At 36.3% G+C, this 14,413-nt stretch overlaps 1 protein-coding gene across 2 annotated transcripts in view; it reads right to left on the reverse strand.

Annotated features, from left to right (window-relative positions):
- RTF1 (RTF1 homolog, Paf1/RNA polymerase II complex component) overlaps window positions 1-14,413 on the reverse strand; it is a 43,349-nt gene that overhangs the window by 13,703 nt on the left and 15,233 nt on the right. For both annotated transcript variants that reach the window (XM_033108960.1, XM_033108961.1), the window contains 3 exons: window positions 8,495-8,642; window positions 6,493-6,697; window positions 352-466 (listed from right to left, as the gene is read on the reverse strand). In XM_033108960.1, the coding sequence (XP_032964851.1) occupies window positions 352-466; window positions 6,493-6,697; window positions 8,495-8,642 (468 nt within the window). The remainder of the gene's footprint in view (window positions 1-351; window positions 467-6,492; window positions 6,698-8,494; window positions 8,643-14,413) is intronic.

The raw sequence follows: 14,413 nt of genomic DNA on the forward strand, positions 1-14,413 counted from the left end.
TGACACACACCTGAGTCAACATCATAACCAATCTGGCTACCTGGGACAGGATGTTTACCATCTTTCCCTTGAAGGCTGCTCACGTATTAGCTGCTTTGTAAATGCAGGCTACAGTGAAGAATTCCTAAGGAGTTAAACAGCACAGGGAATGGCGAAATGATATGTCCAGGGATTAATGAAATGTACAAGATGAAGATGGCACATAATAGTTTTGCACTAACTGACCCAGGCTGCTTAACATAAACCCATCTTTTATATAAATGCACACACACATGCGCATACAGACATACTCACATATACTCAAAACAGAAGTCTCACTATTTGGATAATGAGGACCACTGAATTTCCTACCTGAGATTCTTGAATCTGAGTCAGCTTCTTCTTTTCTTGCTCCTCTTCTTGCTTTTTCTTTTTTTCTTTCTTTTCTTTCTTTTTGGCTGTTTTTAGTTTTTTCTTGATTTCAAATCTGGTTAAAAAATATTTGTTCCATTTTTAAATGGCAATGAAATATTTATAAAGACTGATTTCAATTAGATAGAAGAAAGAAAGTAGGGGGAAAGAGTTAATAAACATTTTGGCTTCTTGCAAGAAAAAACTCCGATGTACCTTATAATTACCATAAAAACATGGAATATAAGTACACCAAAAGTACTTATAAGCATTATAAGTTGGAATAGACTTAAAATAAAGGAAAAAAATTCGGGATACTATTATATCCTGTTGGTACCACACAGCTCTTCCTCAACCTTCACATAATAGAAGAAAATAGTTGATTTTTAAATCAATTCCAATAATGTTCCATTAGAAATAGAACAAAGCCACAGAGACCCACAGTCACATTTTTAAGGTGCTAAAGACAAAGGTTGCATTTGAATCAGATTGCTTTCAATCTTTTTTCATTAGGAAAAATGCCCCACTCCATTTATACAACAGTGAACATGTGAATAAATATGCTACTCTCTTATTAAACAAATGTAATCTAGGCTCCTTTCCTAATAACAAAAATCAGGCTTTTATGAAATTTTTTGGTGAATTTAAGGAACTTTATGGATGGGATAAAGGAATATATTAAACCTTAAACTCTTATAACACTCTAAAATAACCACAATATTCAAATTTTTTACTTAGTTAACACAGTATTTAAATTTTGTTATGTCATTTTCACTTGATAAGGTTGTTAATGTACTTTTATAATATGAGATACGGGTGCACTGTTATAAACTTACTCCTTTTTAAACACTTAATATTAAACAACACAATCCTAAATATCCATTTAGAAATCACAAAGAAAATTACAAAATAATGTGAGATGATTGAAAATGAATATACAACATATCAAAACTTACAGGATGTAGATAAAGCAGTGCTTGCCTAGAGGAAAATGTATAGCTGTAAATCCCTATATTAAAAAAGTAGACTTCAAATCAATAACTTAACCTACACCTTAAGATAATGGAAAAACAAAAGCAAACTAGTTGTAAAACAAACAGAAAAAATAATAAGGATTAGAGCAAAAATTAATGAAACACAGAATACAAAAACAATATAATCAATGAAACCCGAAGTTGGTTCTTTGAAAAGATCAACAAAATTGACAAACCACTGGCTAGGTTGACCAAGAAAAAAGAGAGAGAAGACTCAAATTACAAAAATGAGGTATGAGGGGCCAGCCCGGTGGCTCAGGCAGTTACAGCTCCATGCTTGTAACTCCGAAGGCTACCGGTTCAATTCCCACTTGGGCCAGTGGGCTCTCAACCACAAGGTTGCCAGTTCGACTCCCACAAGGGATGGTGGGCTGCGCCCCCTGCAACTAGCAACGGCAACTGGACCTGGCGCTGAGCTGCGCCCTCCACAGCTAAGACTAAAAGGACAACAACTTGAAGCTGAACGGCACCCTCCACAACTAAGATTGAAAGGACAACAACTTGACTTGGAAAAAAGTCCTGGAAGTACACACTGTTCCCCAATAAAGTCCTGTTCCCCTTCCCCAATAAAATCTTAAAAAAAAAAAAAAAGGTATGAGAGAGGAGACATCATTGTTAACCTTACAGAAATAAAAAAGATAATATGGAACACTATGAACAATTGTATGGCAACAAGTTAGGTTATTTAGATGGAATGGAAAAAATCTCTAGAAAGTCATAAACCAAAAGAAGACGACTCAAGAAGAAATAGAAAAATCTGAATAGACCTATAGTAAGAGATTGAATTAGTAATTTAAAAACTTCCCACAAAGAAAAGCTCAGGCCCAGACGGCTTTTCTGGAGAATTCTGCCAAATATTTAAAGAATTAATACCAATTCTTCACAAACTCTCCCAAAAAAATAGAAGAGAAGGAAACACTTCTCAATTCATTTTATGAGGCCAGTATTATTCTGATACCAAAACCAGACAATAACATCACAAGAACAGAAAAGTACTGACCAACATTCATTAAGAATACTGATGCAAAAATCAACAAAATAGTAGTGAACTAAATCCAGCAACTTATAAAAGAGATGATGACCAAGCAGGATTTATCCCAGAAATGCAAGGTTGGTTCAACGTAAGAAAATCAATCATTATAATATACCATATTAATAGAATAAAGTACAAAAACCACATGATGTCTGTTTCAACACAGAATAAGCATTTAACAAAATCCAATACCCTGTCTTGATAAAAACTCTCAACAAACTAGGAACAGAAGGGAACTTCCTCAAACTGATAGAAAGTCATCTATAAAACACTCACAGCTAGCATAATACTTAATGATGAAAGACTGAATGTTTTCCCCCTCAGATCAGGACGAAGCAATGGTATATTCTCACCATTTTTATTCAACGTCGTACTAGAGGGCAAGAAAAATAAATAAAAGCATCCATATTGGAAAGGAAGAAGTAAAATTTACCTCTTTTTGCAGATTACATGATCTTATATATATAGAACATCTTAAGGAAGCTACTAAAAACTATTAAAACTAATAAATGAGCTCAGCAAGGTTGCAGGATATAGGACCAATATACAAAAATTAATTTTATTTCTATATACTTGCAATGAACAATTTGAAATGAACAAAGAAAACAATTCCAGTTACAATAGCATCCAAAAGAATAAAATCTTCAGGAATAAATTCAACAAGTTCTAGACTTTTACAGCAAAACCCTTCAAACATTGTTGAAAAAAATTAAATACCTAAAGAGGTAGAAAGACACCATGCTCATGGATTAAAAGACTTAATAGTGTTAAGGGGACAATACTCCCAAATTTTATCTACAAGTTAACACAATTCCTATAAAAGGCCCAGCTGCTTTTTTTATTGTTGTACATACGACTATCTGATTTTAAAATTCATATGAGAATGCAAAGAGCCCCATTAAGACAAAACAATTTTGAAAAAGAAGAATGAAGTTGGAGGACTCACATTTCCCGAGTTAAAAACTGACTACATTGTTACAGTAATCAAAACAATATGGTACTGGCATAAGGACATATAGATCAATGGGAGAGAATTCAGAGTCAATAAATAAACCCAGAAATGGACAACTGAATAGCTACATACAAAAGAATGAAGATGGATCCCAATCTTACGCCACTTACAAGATGGATCAATGACCTACATATAAGAGTTAGAACTATAAAACTCTTACAAGAAAATATAGGGGTAAATCTATGACCGTGGATTTGGCAACAGATTCTGAAATAAGATACCAAAAGCTTGGGCAAGGAAAGAAAAAATAAATTGTACTTCATCAAAATTAAGTTTTCTGTGCATCAAACAACACTATCAAGAGAGTGAAAAACGGAACTTACAGAATAGGAGAAAATATTTGCAAATCATGTATCTGATAAGGGTCTAGTAACCAGATTATATAAAGAAATCAACAATGAAAAGACAAGTAAGCCAGTTAAAAAATGGGCAAAGGACTTGAACACACATTTTTCCAAAGATATATAAATGGCCAACAAGAACATGAAAATATGCTCAAAATCATTAGTCAACAGGAAAATGAAAATCAAAATCACAATGAGATACACTTCACATCCACTAGGATAGCTATTCTTAAAAAAAGAAAATAAGTCTTGGCAAGGATATGCAGAAACTGGACCCGTATACATTGCTGGTGGGAATGTAAAGTGGTGCAGGGGCAGTGAGTGTAAAACAGTTTGGTGGCTTCTCAAAAAGTTAACCATAAAATTACTATGTGACCCAGCAATTCCACTACTAAGTATACACCCAAAAGAACTGAAAACAGGTACTCACACAAATATTTGTATGTGAATATTCAGATTAGCAAACTGTTCATAATAGCAAAAAGGTGAAAACAACCCAAATGTCAATCAACAGATGAATGGATAAACAAAATGTGATGTATATAAACAACGGAATATTATTCAGCATAAAAAGGAATGAAGTATTAATATATGCTACATGTATAAACTTAAAAAATAGGCTAAGTAAAAGAAGCCAGTCACAAAAGACTATGTGTATGATTCCATTTATGGAAAAATGTCCAGAAATAGGCAAATTTATAGAAACAGAAAGTAGATTAGTGGTTGCGTAGGCTTGGGAGAAAAATAGAGAAATGACCAATGAGTACAGGGTTTCTTTCCGGAGTGATGAAAATATTCTGAAATTAACTGTGGTGATGGTTACATAACTTTGTGAACATATAAAAACCGTTCAATTGTACATTTTAAATGGGTAGATTCTACAGTATGTAAAATATATCTCAATAAAATTATTTTAAAAGTTAATAATAGCTTACATTTATATAATATTCTTATACGTATCATCTTACTCAGTCTTACAACAATCCCCAAGGAGGAAGCTGAGCAGGAAGAGGGAAAGTGACTAATTCAGATAACCTGGACTGTGAATCTGAATTAAGCCTAGACTTTCTGTCTCAAAATGTAAGTGCTCTTTCTACAGCTAAGCTACCTTTTATGCTGCTTGCACTCACCTTAAAAAAAAAATTAAAAAGAGGTAGCAAATTGGGGCAGCCGGTTAGCTCAGCTGGTTAGAGCACGGTGCTCTCTTAACAAGGTTGCCAGCTAGATCCCCACATGGGCCACTGTGAGCTGCGCCCTCCACAACTAGACTGAAACAACTACTTGACATGGAGCTGATGGAAAAGCACACTTAATAAATAAAAGTTAAAAAAAAAAATCTAAAAAAAAAAGTTATTGAAAAAAAAGAGGCAGCAAATAGGTGAAGAATCTAACTGAAAAGAACATCTCGCTACTGGTACTGTTGGCTATAAAATGGGATGATAATGGTGTTTACATAAAAAGATCATTATTACAATTAAATGAGATCTATATAAAGACCTTTATTAAGTAAAAAAGATGGAGGAAATTTCTGAGTTACATTATTGCATGCCTTGCAGCTAAACAAATGAGCTACAAAAAAAAAAATCTCAATTTTCTGTCAATGACTCGGAACTTTTCTTAATTATCATCACTGTAAACATTCTTCCAGTCACTAAAAAAAGTCACTGATTCAGTCAACTGCCTCATTCACATAAGATGAAAAATATAAAAACCAAGCTTGAGATAAACCACCCATTACTTTTGAGCTACTTTGTGATTTTATCGTAGGATCCTATTGGCAATATATAAGAACCTCCTGTTACACTCTCCACAGTTCAGAAATACAAATTTTAGAAGGCATCCATAACCATCTGGAAACTCCAGTACCATTTCTTAAGTCTTGTTTGTTCCAATACAGGTAACCTTGGAAGCATTCACACTCCAAACAAATGTCTATTACTTGCTGCTGAATAAAAGCCAAACATTCTTGTCTAGGATACCTCACCATACTTAATACAGTCTCCAGAAGGGACAAATAGGCTCCCAGATGAAATGGAACTAACTGCTGCCTAAGAAATGCTTCTATTTTTCTTTTATGATATTAGGTAGTTAGGGAAGGATCCTAGTTCTGAGGACTATATTATTTCCTAAGACAAAAGCTAAGTTTATTTTTACCTTGAAATTCTGTTAGGAGATAGGAAAGAACTTTTGCCATTTAACTATGGCAAAAGTAATTCAGAATACTAAAGCAGCTTCTGAATATCAAAAAGCAACTTAGGGGCGGCCAGTTGGTTAGAGCATGAGCTCTGAATGACAGGGCTGCCGGTTCGAGTCCCACATGGGCCAGTGGGCTGCGCCCTCCACAACTAGATTAAAGGACAACTACTTGGAGCTGATGGGCCCTGGAGAAACACACTGTCCCCCCACATAATTTAAAAAAAGAAAAGCAATTTAACATTTGAGTTTTTTAAAAAAATACAAAATCATGCTGGAAGGATAGTGAGATACCTAATTCGTGAATTCCAAGTCGTTTTTTGGTCTTCTGAAATGTGAAGTTCTTTTTAATTAGAGTACATTTGACACACAATATTACGTTAATTTCAGGTGCATAAATTCCAAGTCTTAAATCCTGTCGAGACAGGGCTCCAAATATAAATTTTGGAAAATTATTTCATTATCCTTAAGGAAGCACAACCTTACCTCCTTTTCAACACCTCCCTCTTCTCTATGCGGTTGAACAGCTCTTGCTCGCGCTCCTTCTCTGTCATCTGTTCCAGGCGAGCCCTGTCTTCCTCATCCCCCATGAGGTCTTCTCCATAGCCATCATGGAACTCTTCGTCTTCTGAGGAAGAATCTGAATCTGAACTGGAGGAGGAGCTGTTGCTATCAGAATCTGACACTTCACCTGCAACAAAGGCCCAACCACAAGATTAGACTCTGCTGGAGAAGACTGAGGCCACAGGTGACCCCAGAGTGGCTAATCATGACTCCTTGGCTCCCAGGTACAGTGGCCTATGGCCATCTCAGCTCCCTTAGGAACAGTCCTTGGTCTGCCTTTGGCAGATGCAGACATAGGTTAGGGAAATCTAGTCCAGAATAGAAAAACGATCCATGTTCTTCTTAATTTAACATTTTTTATTTTGAAAAAATTGCAGACCTAAAGAAAAAAATTGCAAGAATAGATCTTCTACTTAGGTTCGCTCATTGTTAACATTGCCAATTGACTTTCTATATGTATAGAATAATGTATATATTTTTATTATTTATTTTACTGAACTGAGAGTAAGCTGCAGAGATTGTGACCCTTCACCCCTAAATACTTCTCCTAAGAAGGACAGTCTCTTACATAACCAATTACACAATTACCAAATTCAGGAAATTTAACATTGATGTAATGCCATTATCTAACATACAGTCTATATTTAAATTTCACCAATTATTCTAATACAGTCCTTTATAGCCACTTTTCAGCCAAATAAGGACCCGATCTAGGATCACACATTGCATTTGGTAGCTATGTCTCTCTAGTATTCTCTAATCTGTAACAGTCTGTTTTCATCTTTCATGCCACTTAATTTTTTTGAAGAATAGAAACCTAAAAATTATCTAACAGAATTTTGTAAGGTGACGATGAAAATATTCTCTATCAGAACAGTGGCCACCATGTGGCTACTGAGCAACTGAAATGTGGCTTGTGCAACTGAGACACTCAATTTTGAATTTGAATTTTTGATTAATTCAAATTTAAATAGCCAAGTTATCAAATGTCCCCCATTTGGGTTAGTTGGTTTCATTAAGAACTATTCAGGTTATGAATTTTTGGCAAAACTATTCCGTAAGTGATTGTGTTCTTTTCACGTTTGTTCTATTACTAATGATATTAAGTTAAGGCAGTGTCTCCAGATTTCTCCTTTGTATAGGCACTTTTCTTCTTTGTAGTTAGTAAGTATAGGGAGATGCTTTAGACTGTGTAAACATCTTGTTCCGCAACAAACTCACCCAATGGTTTTAACACTTGTTGATAATTCTTGAATAAATCAATTATTACTGTGGTTGAAAAATGGTGATTTTTTTAAACTATAATTTCTACATTTATTAGTTGGCATTAAAAAAAAAATAAATGTTGGGGCAGCTGGTTGGCTCAGTTGGTTACAGCACAGTGCTCATAACACCAACGTCACCGGTATGATTCCCACATGGACCAGTGAGCTGCGCCCTCCACAACTAGACTGAAAAAGAACGACTTTGACTTGGAGCTGATGGGTCCTGGAAAAACACACTGTTCCCCAATATTCCTCAATTAAAAAAAAAAAAAATCAATGTTTTAATTAGTCATTAAGTTGATTAGTGAATTCCTAATAAGAACATGTTTTACTGAGTTTTATATCCTGTTCAAGGATTTTCCTCCTCAGTCAGACCATGAATAACCAATGAAAAGAGAAGGGAAGGCATTCAGGGTAAAGAAAGTTGAGATTCTGATGCAGGGACTGACTCCTCAGGGGTTTCCTGGATGGGTTGCAGGGGCCTCATTAATCCTTAGGAATTACACATGTTTTTCTTGCTTCATTCAGAATCTCGAAGGACCACCGAAAAGGTTATGGGCTGCTGTAATGCAGGTACCTTTCCCTGTCATGTCTGACGCTGCACTTTCAACCTGCCAAGAGTGGGCATTCACTCTCAGGGTTTGCGCTGCGTGGCTCACCTTCCTCAGGGGCTGAGCTCTCAGCAGAACTGTCTTTGTCTGAACTGCCTGAAGAAGCAGTTTTATTGGCCTGTTTCTTCATGGTTCCTTTCTTCTCTATTTTTCTGGCTTTTCCTTTCTTCTTATTTTTATTGCTCCCGAATGTCCACTGTAAGGAGAAAAGAGGAAAACTGAAACAGGGACTTGACTGGGAAGAGCTGGAAGATTCAAGAGTAAAGTCTCTGACATTCATCAAAATGATTACAAGAGTCTCTATTGCTTTGGACCCAAAACAAATACACTTTATATGAAGATAAGAATTTTGAAACTTTTTGGTTAAAACTTCATAACTTCTGGTTTGTAATTTCTTAGAGACAGTAGGTAATTGATACAATAAAATTTAATTAATGCACTTTTTATCACAACAGAAAAACAAAGATATCAACATTATGGCAAGTCAACTGAGTTAACTAAAAGTCAGTGGTTACAGAAAACAGCTTCTAATGTTTCCTGTGGCAGAGATGGCAGTAATTGCTAGGGGTTGGTATGTCTGGGTTTCAGTTCACAGAGAATGGCTTAGTTCTGGAGTGAGTCCCAGGATGGCAGGATATAAAGCTTGTTAGCAGGAGAAAACTGTAGAAAACACAGGGAAAGGGGTAAGGGCCATTCTTTGACATGGATGGTAGCCCTGGTACCATCTCCAAGAAAGTAGGAAAGTAAAGTATTAATAGATAATTTTATATATGTGTATATCTTTAAAAAAAACTCTCTATATATTATACAATATAATGTTTAAATGAGCATAAATTGAAGATCCCATATATCTAAACATAGGGAACCTACAATTTGCATTATTAAAGTAACAAGCAGGCAATATACAAAAGCCAAAAAAAAAAAAAGTCCTCATCAAGCATTTTAATTATAAAGCTGAAAGAGCATGTAACCGTTTTAAAAATTCACAGACTATTTTGTTACATTAGACCATATCTCCTTTGGTATTTATCTCTATTTAGGAGAACGATTTTAGGTGAAAATACTTTACTTGGGAATTTTATTTTATGTACTATAAAGAATAGTCTTTATCTTTTCAGCATCACAGATTGAATTATAAATCTGGTATTAACATAAAATTTCTACATCTAATATTTAATAACAAAAGCACAAAGTATTTGCTCCTTCTATAACATGATCATAAATTAATCTCCTACTTCACAATGGCTAAGATCAGAAGTAAATTTATTTGGGTTTCTTTTTTGAGGAGGTGGGTAGAGGGGTAGATCTGATGAGGTTTCCATATAAGAAATGTTTCCGTATGAACTACTCTTAAGAACTATAGTCTGCTAGTTTACGTTAATGAAATACTGTGAAAGGGTGCTCTCTTAATCTTCTGATTTTTCCTTTTAATTTACTCTTAGTTATTTTAATTGCCACCTTATTTTTGTACTCAAGAGCTAGGAAGAAGGGGCAAGTGAAAATAAAACAACTACATGTTTTAGAATGATATCTTAAGTGAATGAATGGTGACTTCCCTTTATAAGTGAATTTACTTCTCAAATTTTAACATTTCAACACCTAGGATTTATTTTAGAAATAAATTCTAATGCTCCTCTTCTAAAGCCTAGTTCTCAACCATTTCAAACCTTAACCATTAAAGGAAGATAATTTTAGGTCAGTTTGAAAGAATCCAAGAGGCTCAAGTGTTCAATTTCTGTTAACTGAGCCAAAATATATCAACTTCCTATTATGACAACACAGATATTACTAGAGGCAATAAAGTATATAAAACATCTTCTGTGTTGGCTTTGGTTACAAGAAATAGCACAACCACGCACATATTCGATAGTCAATACTGACTGGGTGGTTATGAAAATGGGCATCACCCACCTCTTCCAAACAGGGTGTCTTGGCCCTTTGTACTTCTATCCAATGGGAATATGAAGAGGCTGAGAGGGTAAAGGTTGAGCTGCCGGGGTCACAGGTGTGTTAGAGTGGCGAGGTCTATTTTTGCTAGACCTACTTTTGCTAGGTCTATTTAAGATTTGGGTTTCTCATGTGTAATAGAGCCAAATTCGGGACTCCCTGGGAGAAAAAAGGTGTTTAGGAGAGCAAAAAAGACCTAAATGTGAAGTGACACAGGTAAGTCCAATTCAGGAGGTGCTACGGTGTCTCCCCGAAAATAAGACCTATCCGGACAATCAGCTCTAATGCGTCTTTTGGAGCAACAATTAATATAAGACCTGGTATTTTATATTATATTACATATTTATTATATTATATTGTATTATATTTATTATAGACACATGTGTCTAAAAGACACATTAGAGCTGATTGTCCAGCTAGGTCTTATTTTCAGGGAAACACGGTAGGACGCTATCTAGCTTCCTTATCTTTCTACCCTCTATCTGCTATAACCTGCCAGTGCCTAAGCTTAGCAACTGTCACTCCTTTGTAGTCTAGGATGTTTATCCCTTGGAAGAGAGGGAGAAAAGAGTAAAAATAGAAGAAAATAAAACATTTCCACTTAAAAAGGGCTTTCCTGGCTAAACCTGAGTGTGGGAATCTTGTCGTTGGTTTTTTTTGTTCCAACGATTGTCAAAAGAAATGAGATGACAAAGCTTCCTCACCTTTCAAGAGGCTGACTCAATACCAACAGCAAACAACCAAGCTACTTGTGTCTACTTTCTAAAAAAGTGTCTTATTTTGATAAACCTTTAAAATCTAATTTTAAGAAAAATATATGTTCACTACATGAAGCTTTAAAAAAATAGAAAAGTATTTTTAAAGTTAAAAGAAAATCACCTGTTTTTTCCACCACCTAAAGATAAATAATTACTTAAAATTTGGGGGCTAGTCTCATTATTATTCCTATTTAATACAGAGAAAGAGACTCAAATGGTTAATCTCCCAAAGACTTTTTTCCCCCTGGAGAATAGATCACATGTGTTATACATTTGTATTTACACTTGTAAACCAGAGGTTCCTGAATGTTTCTTTTTTTCTTTTTGTTCTAAGAACGTATTTTAAATACCTGCCCAGTACCTCTTCTCCCAAGATCACAGAACCTAATAAACCATAAAGGGGATGGTCAACACTTGTGGCAGTCAAAATCAATATAGAAATATCTTAATCCAGCCATTAGCGCAGAGATTGCTCACCTATCCCTGCAAAAGCCTTATTCTGTTGTCTCTGAAACAGAGGGAAAATGAATTCTTTCATTGCTAGAGCGTGGTAGTAAATAGTAGTTTAAAGTGTAACAGGCAGAATTCAAGGGATGATCTTAGGCTTTCCCCCTGTCCAGCAAAGAGGAGAGGTAATGACCTGGCATTTCTTAACTTGTGCTGGGAACAACGGCTGTACTGAAAGGCAAGCTCTGTTGTGACCTTGAAAGTGTCCTAAAATGTACCACACAGAAGTCAAGAATGAGAAAACGAGTGCCTAGTGATCTGCATTTGAGTAGAGGCCAGAACATCCCCCAGTGAGCTGTTCAAAAACAACCTGGGAAATGGAAAGGATCCATTGTCATCAGGACTCCTCCACATTGAGGTCCTGCTTTCTCAAGCAGTCTACATGTACGCAGGCCCACACATAACAAGGGAAGTAGCACGCATATACGCGGTGAAGAAAACCTGAAACTGGAAGGAAGATGTTTTCTTAATAAATTAAGAGATTAGTAGTATTATAGTTTGACTCTCACGGATGTAACAGACATTCTAATGGGCAGCAATGATCTAATGATACAAGTAAGGTTGGTACTACACAACCCTGTGCCAGGCTGAGTGTGTGCCGGGCGTTATAAGCAGGTCCTTACTTTGGGAAGTGGCTGACCTTCCTGGCACTCAGCGGAAAGACAGGAAGGAACAGGGGGTGGGGAGAGGTTTCTTTGAAGTTGGGCGGCATTGAGATGCTGAGTATCCGGAAGGTATAAAAGCAAAGAAATGTCAAGATTTCAGAGGTTATCTCTAATGGGCAAGGAAGACCATATTCTAGGCCTCAGGACCTGGAGTAAACACCCAGATACTCCAAAATAAATTTACAAGTGAAACAAAATACTTCAAGGTAGTAGGGTTCAAGAAGAACAGCTGGGTTACTGATAAACTATACTGGAATTAGGGGTTAAAAGAACTGGACAACAGCCCAAGTCCTTCACCTGAGACTGTTTCCTTATCTGTACAGTAGGAATAACAATACTGCCTTGGGCTTGACCACCTATGGGAGCAGTGTGAGACTCAAAGAAGACAGAATAAAAGAAGTTTAGAGCACATCAGAAACCATGAAGTTCTATGTAAACGCAGGGTACTATTTTATTTGGGAACAGAAATGCAGAACTTCTGTGAATTTGTTTTATTATCTGAAGCACAGGAGTCCAGGTGAGCTCTATGACCCCTTGGAGTTTTAAAGAGGTAAGATTCTATATGAACTGAGTGTTACATTAAGTCAAAAGTGTTCTGTACTCATTATTCTAGATCTTGACAGCGGCTAGCAAAGAGGTGTGTGGGAATGGCATGGTTCCTGATTTAGGTGTTTGTTTTTTTTCTCTGAAAGTAGAAAAGGGTCAGTGGAGTTGAAGAGTAAATGCAATTTAATGTCAGCCTAAAGAATATGAACAATGGCTTAGCTTTCTTTTCTACTGTGTAATTAATCAAAGTACAAAGGACACTACTGTATTTTATAATCAGACAATCACATATATTTAACTGGAAAACATAGAGAATCCCTACACTTAATCACAAAAACTTACTCTGGTTATGGAGACAAAAACAAAAGTGAAACAGATGTGATACTAAAAAATGAAAAACGTAATCAGTACTCCCTTCCACTGTTTGGTAGGAAGTGTCAGAATTTGTTGTAAACAAGTTTAAGCAAGCAGTCTATGAAAATCACTTTATTTTTTCAAATTCTTGTGATGAGACTTTAATGGTGTCTAGATAAATGAGGTACTACTATATGATGATCTACATAGCCAAGAAGTATGTAAAAATAAGGCTTGTAAGCAACCCAAATAGCTGTCACTAAGTTCAAGTACTAAAGCAGAGTATTCCAACCTAAACTATATGGGGTCCCCTGGTTTCCTGACCCCAGAGCAGATCAGATGCAGGAAGTTGGAAGTAGAACAGATTACCAAGAAGACGAGAACAATGGCCACTTCTTACCTACAGTAACGAGGAGAAAGAAAAGGTATAAAAAGCAGAACCACACAGCTCGACATTTTGGAAGTCATTATTTCACAGTACAAGAACTGCCCATTCATAATCATGACTAAATCAACAAGAAAAACAACTACATATAATAACATTTATCAAAAAAAATTTTTTCATATATAGTGGGCTTTATATTTTAAACTTTCAAGAGTTTAGTTTCAGTACTGGGATAATTCATCTATGTGGAACATCTTGTTCTGGAGGTACTGCATGAAAACTTTACTAAATCACAAGAAACTACTAGCTTAGCAGGGAAGGCCTTTATCAGAAGCATGTGTTAATTATGTATTATCTGAAAGGTAAAGCAGTAACAAAATGCTCTTGGATATCTAGGCTGACTTCCTGGAAAATTGTTGTTACTAAATGAATGTATAAGTAAAAGTTGCATCTTTTTCAAAATGTTCTATTAATAAAAATATTGAAGGGCTGGCCCGGTGGCTCAGGTGGTTGGAGCGCCGTGCACCTAACACCAAGGTCGTGCACCTAACACCAAGGTCGTCGGTTCGATTCCCACAAGGGCCAGTGAGCCGCACCCTCTACAGCTAAGACTGAACAACGGCTCTCCCTAGACTGGCTGCTGTGAGTCGCCGTGAGCTGCTGTGGGCTGCTGTGTGCTGCCATGATTGGCTGGCGGCCAGCATGAGGGGCCAGCAGCCACTGTGAGCGGCCGGCAGCTGGCAAGAGGTGCCGTGAGCTGCTATGTGACTGGAGACCGACTGCCTCAGCCGGAGGGGAGGGAGCG

The sequence above is a fragment of the Rhinolophus ferrumequinum genome, chromosome 6, assembly GCF_004115265.2.
Source record: "Rhinolophus ferrumequinum isolate MPI-CBG mRhiFer1 chromosome 6, mRhiFer1_v1.p, whole genome shotgun sequence".
Taxonomy (NCBI): Eukaryota; Metazoa; Chordata; class Mammalia; order Chiroptera; family Rhinolophidae; genus Rhinolophus; species Rhinolophus ferrumequinum.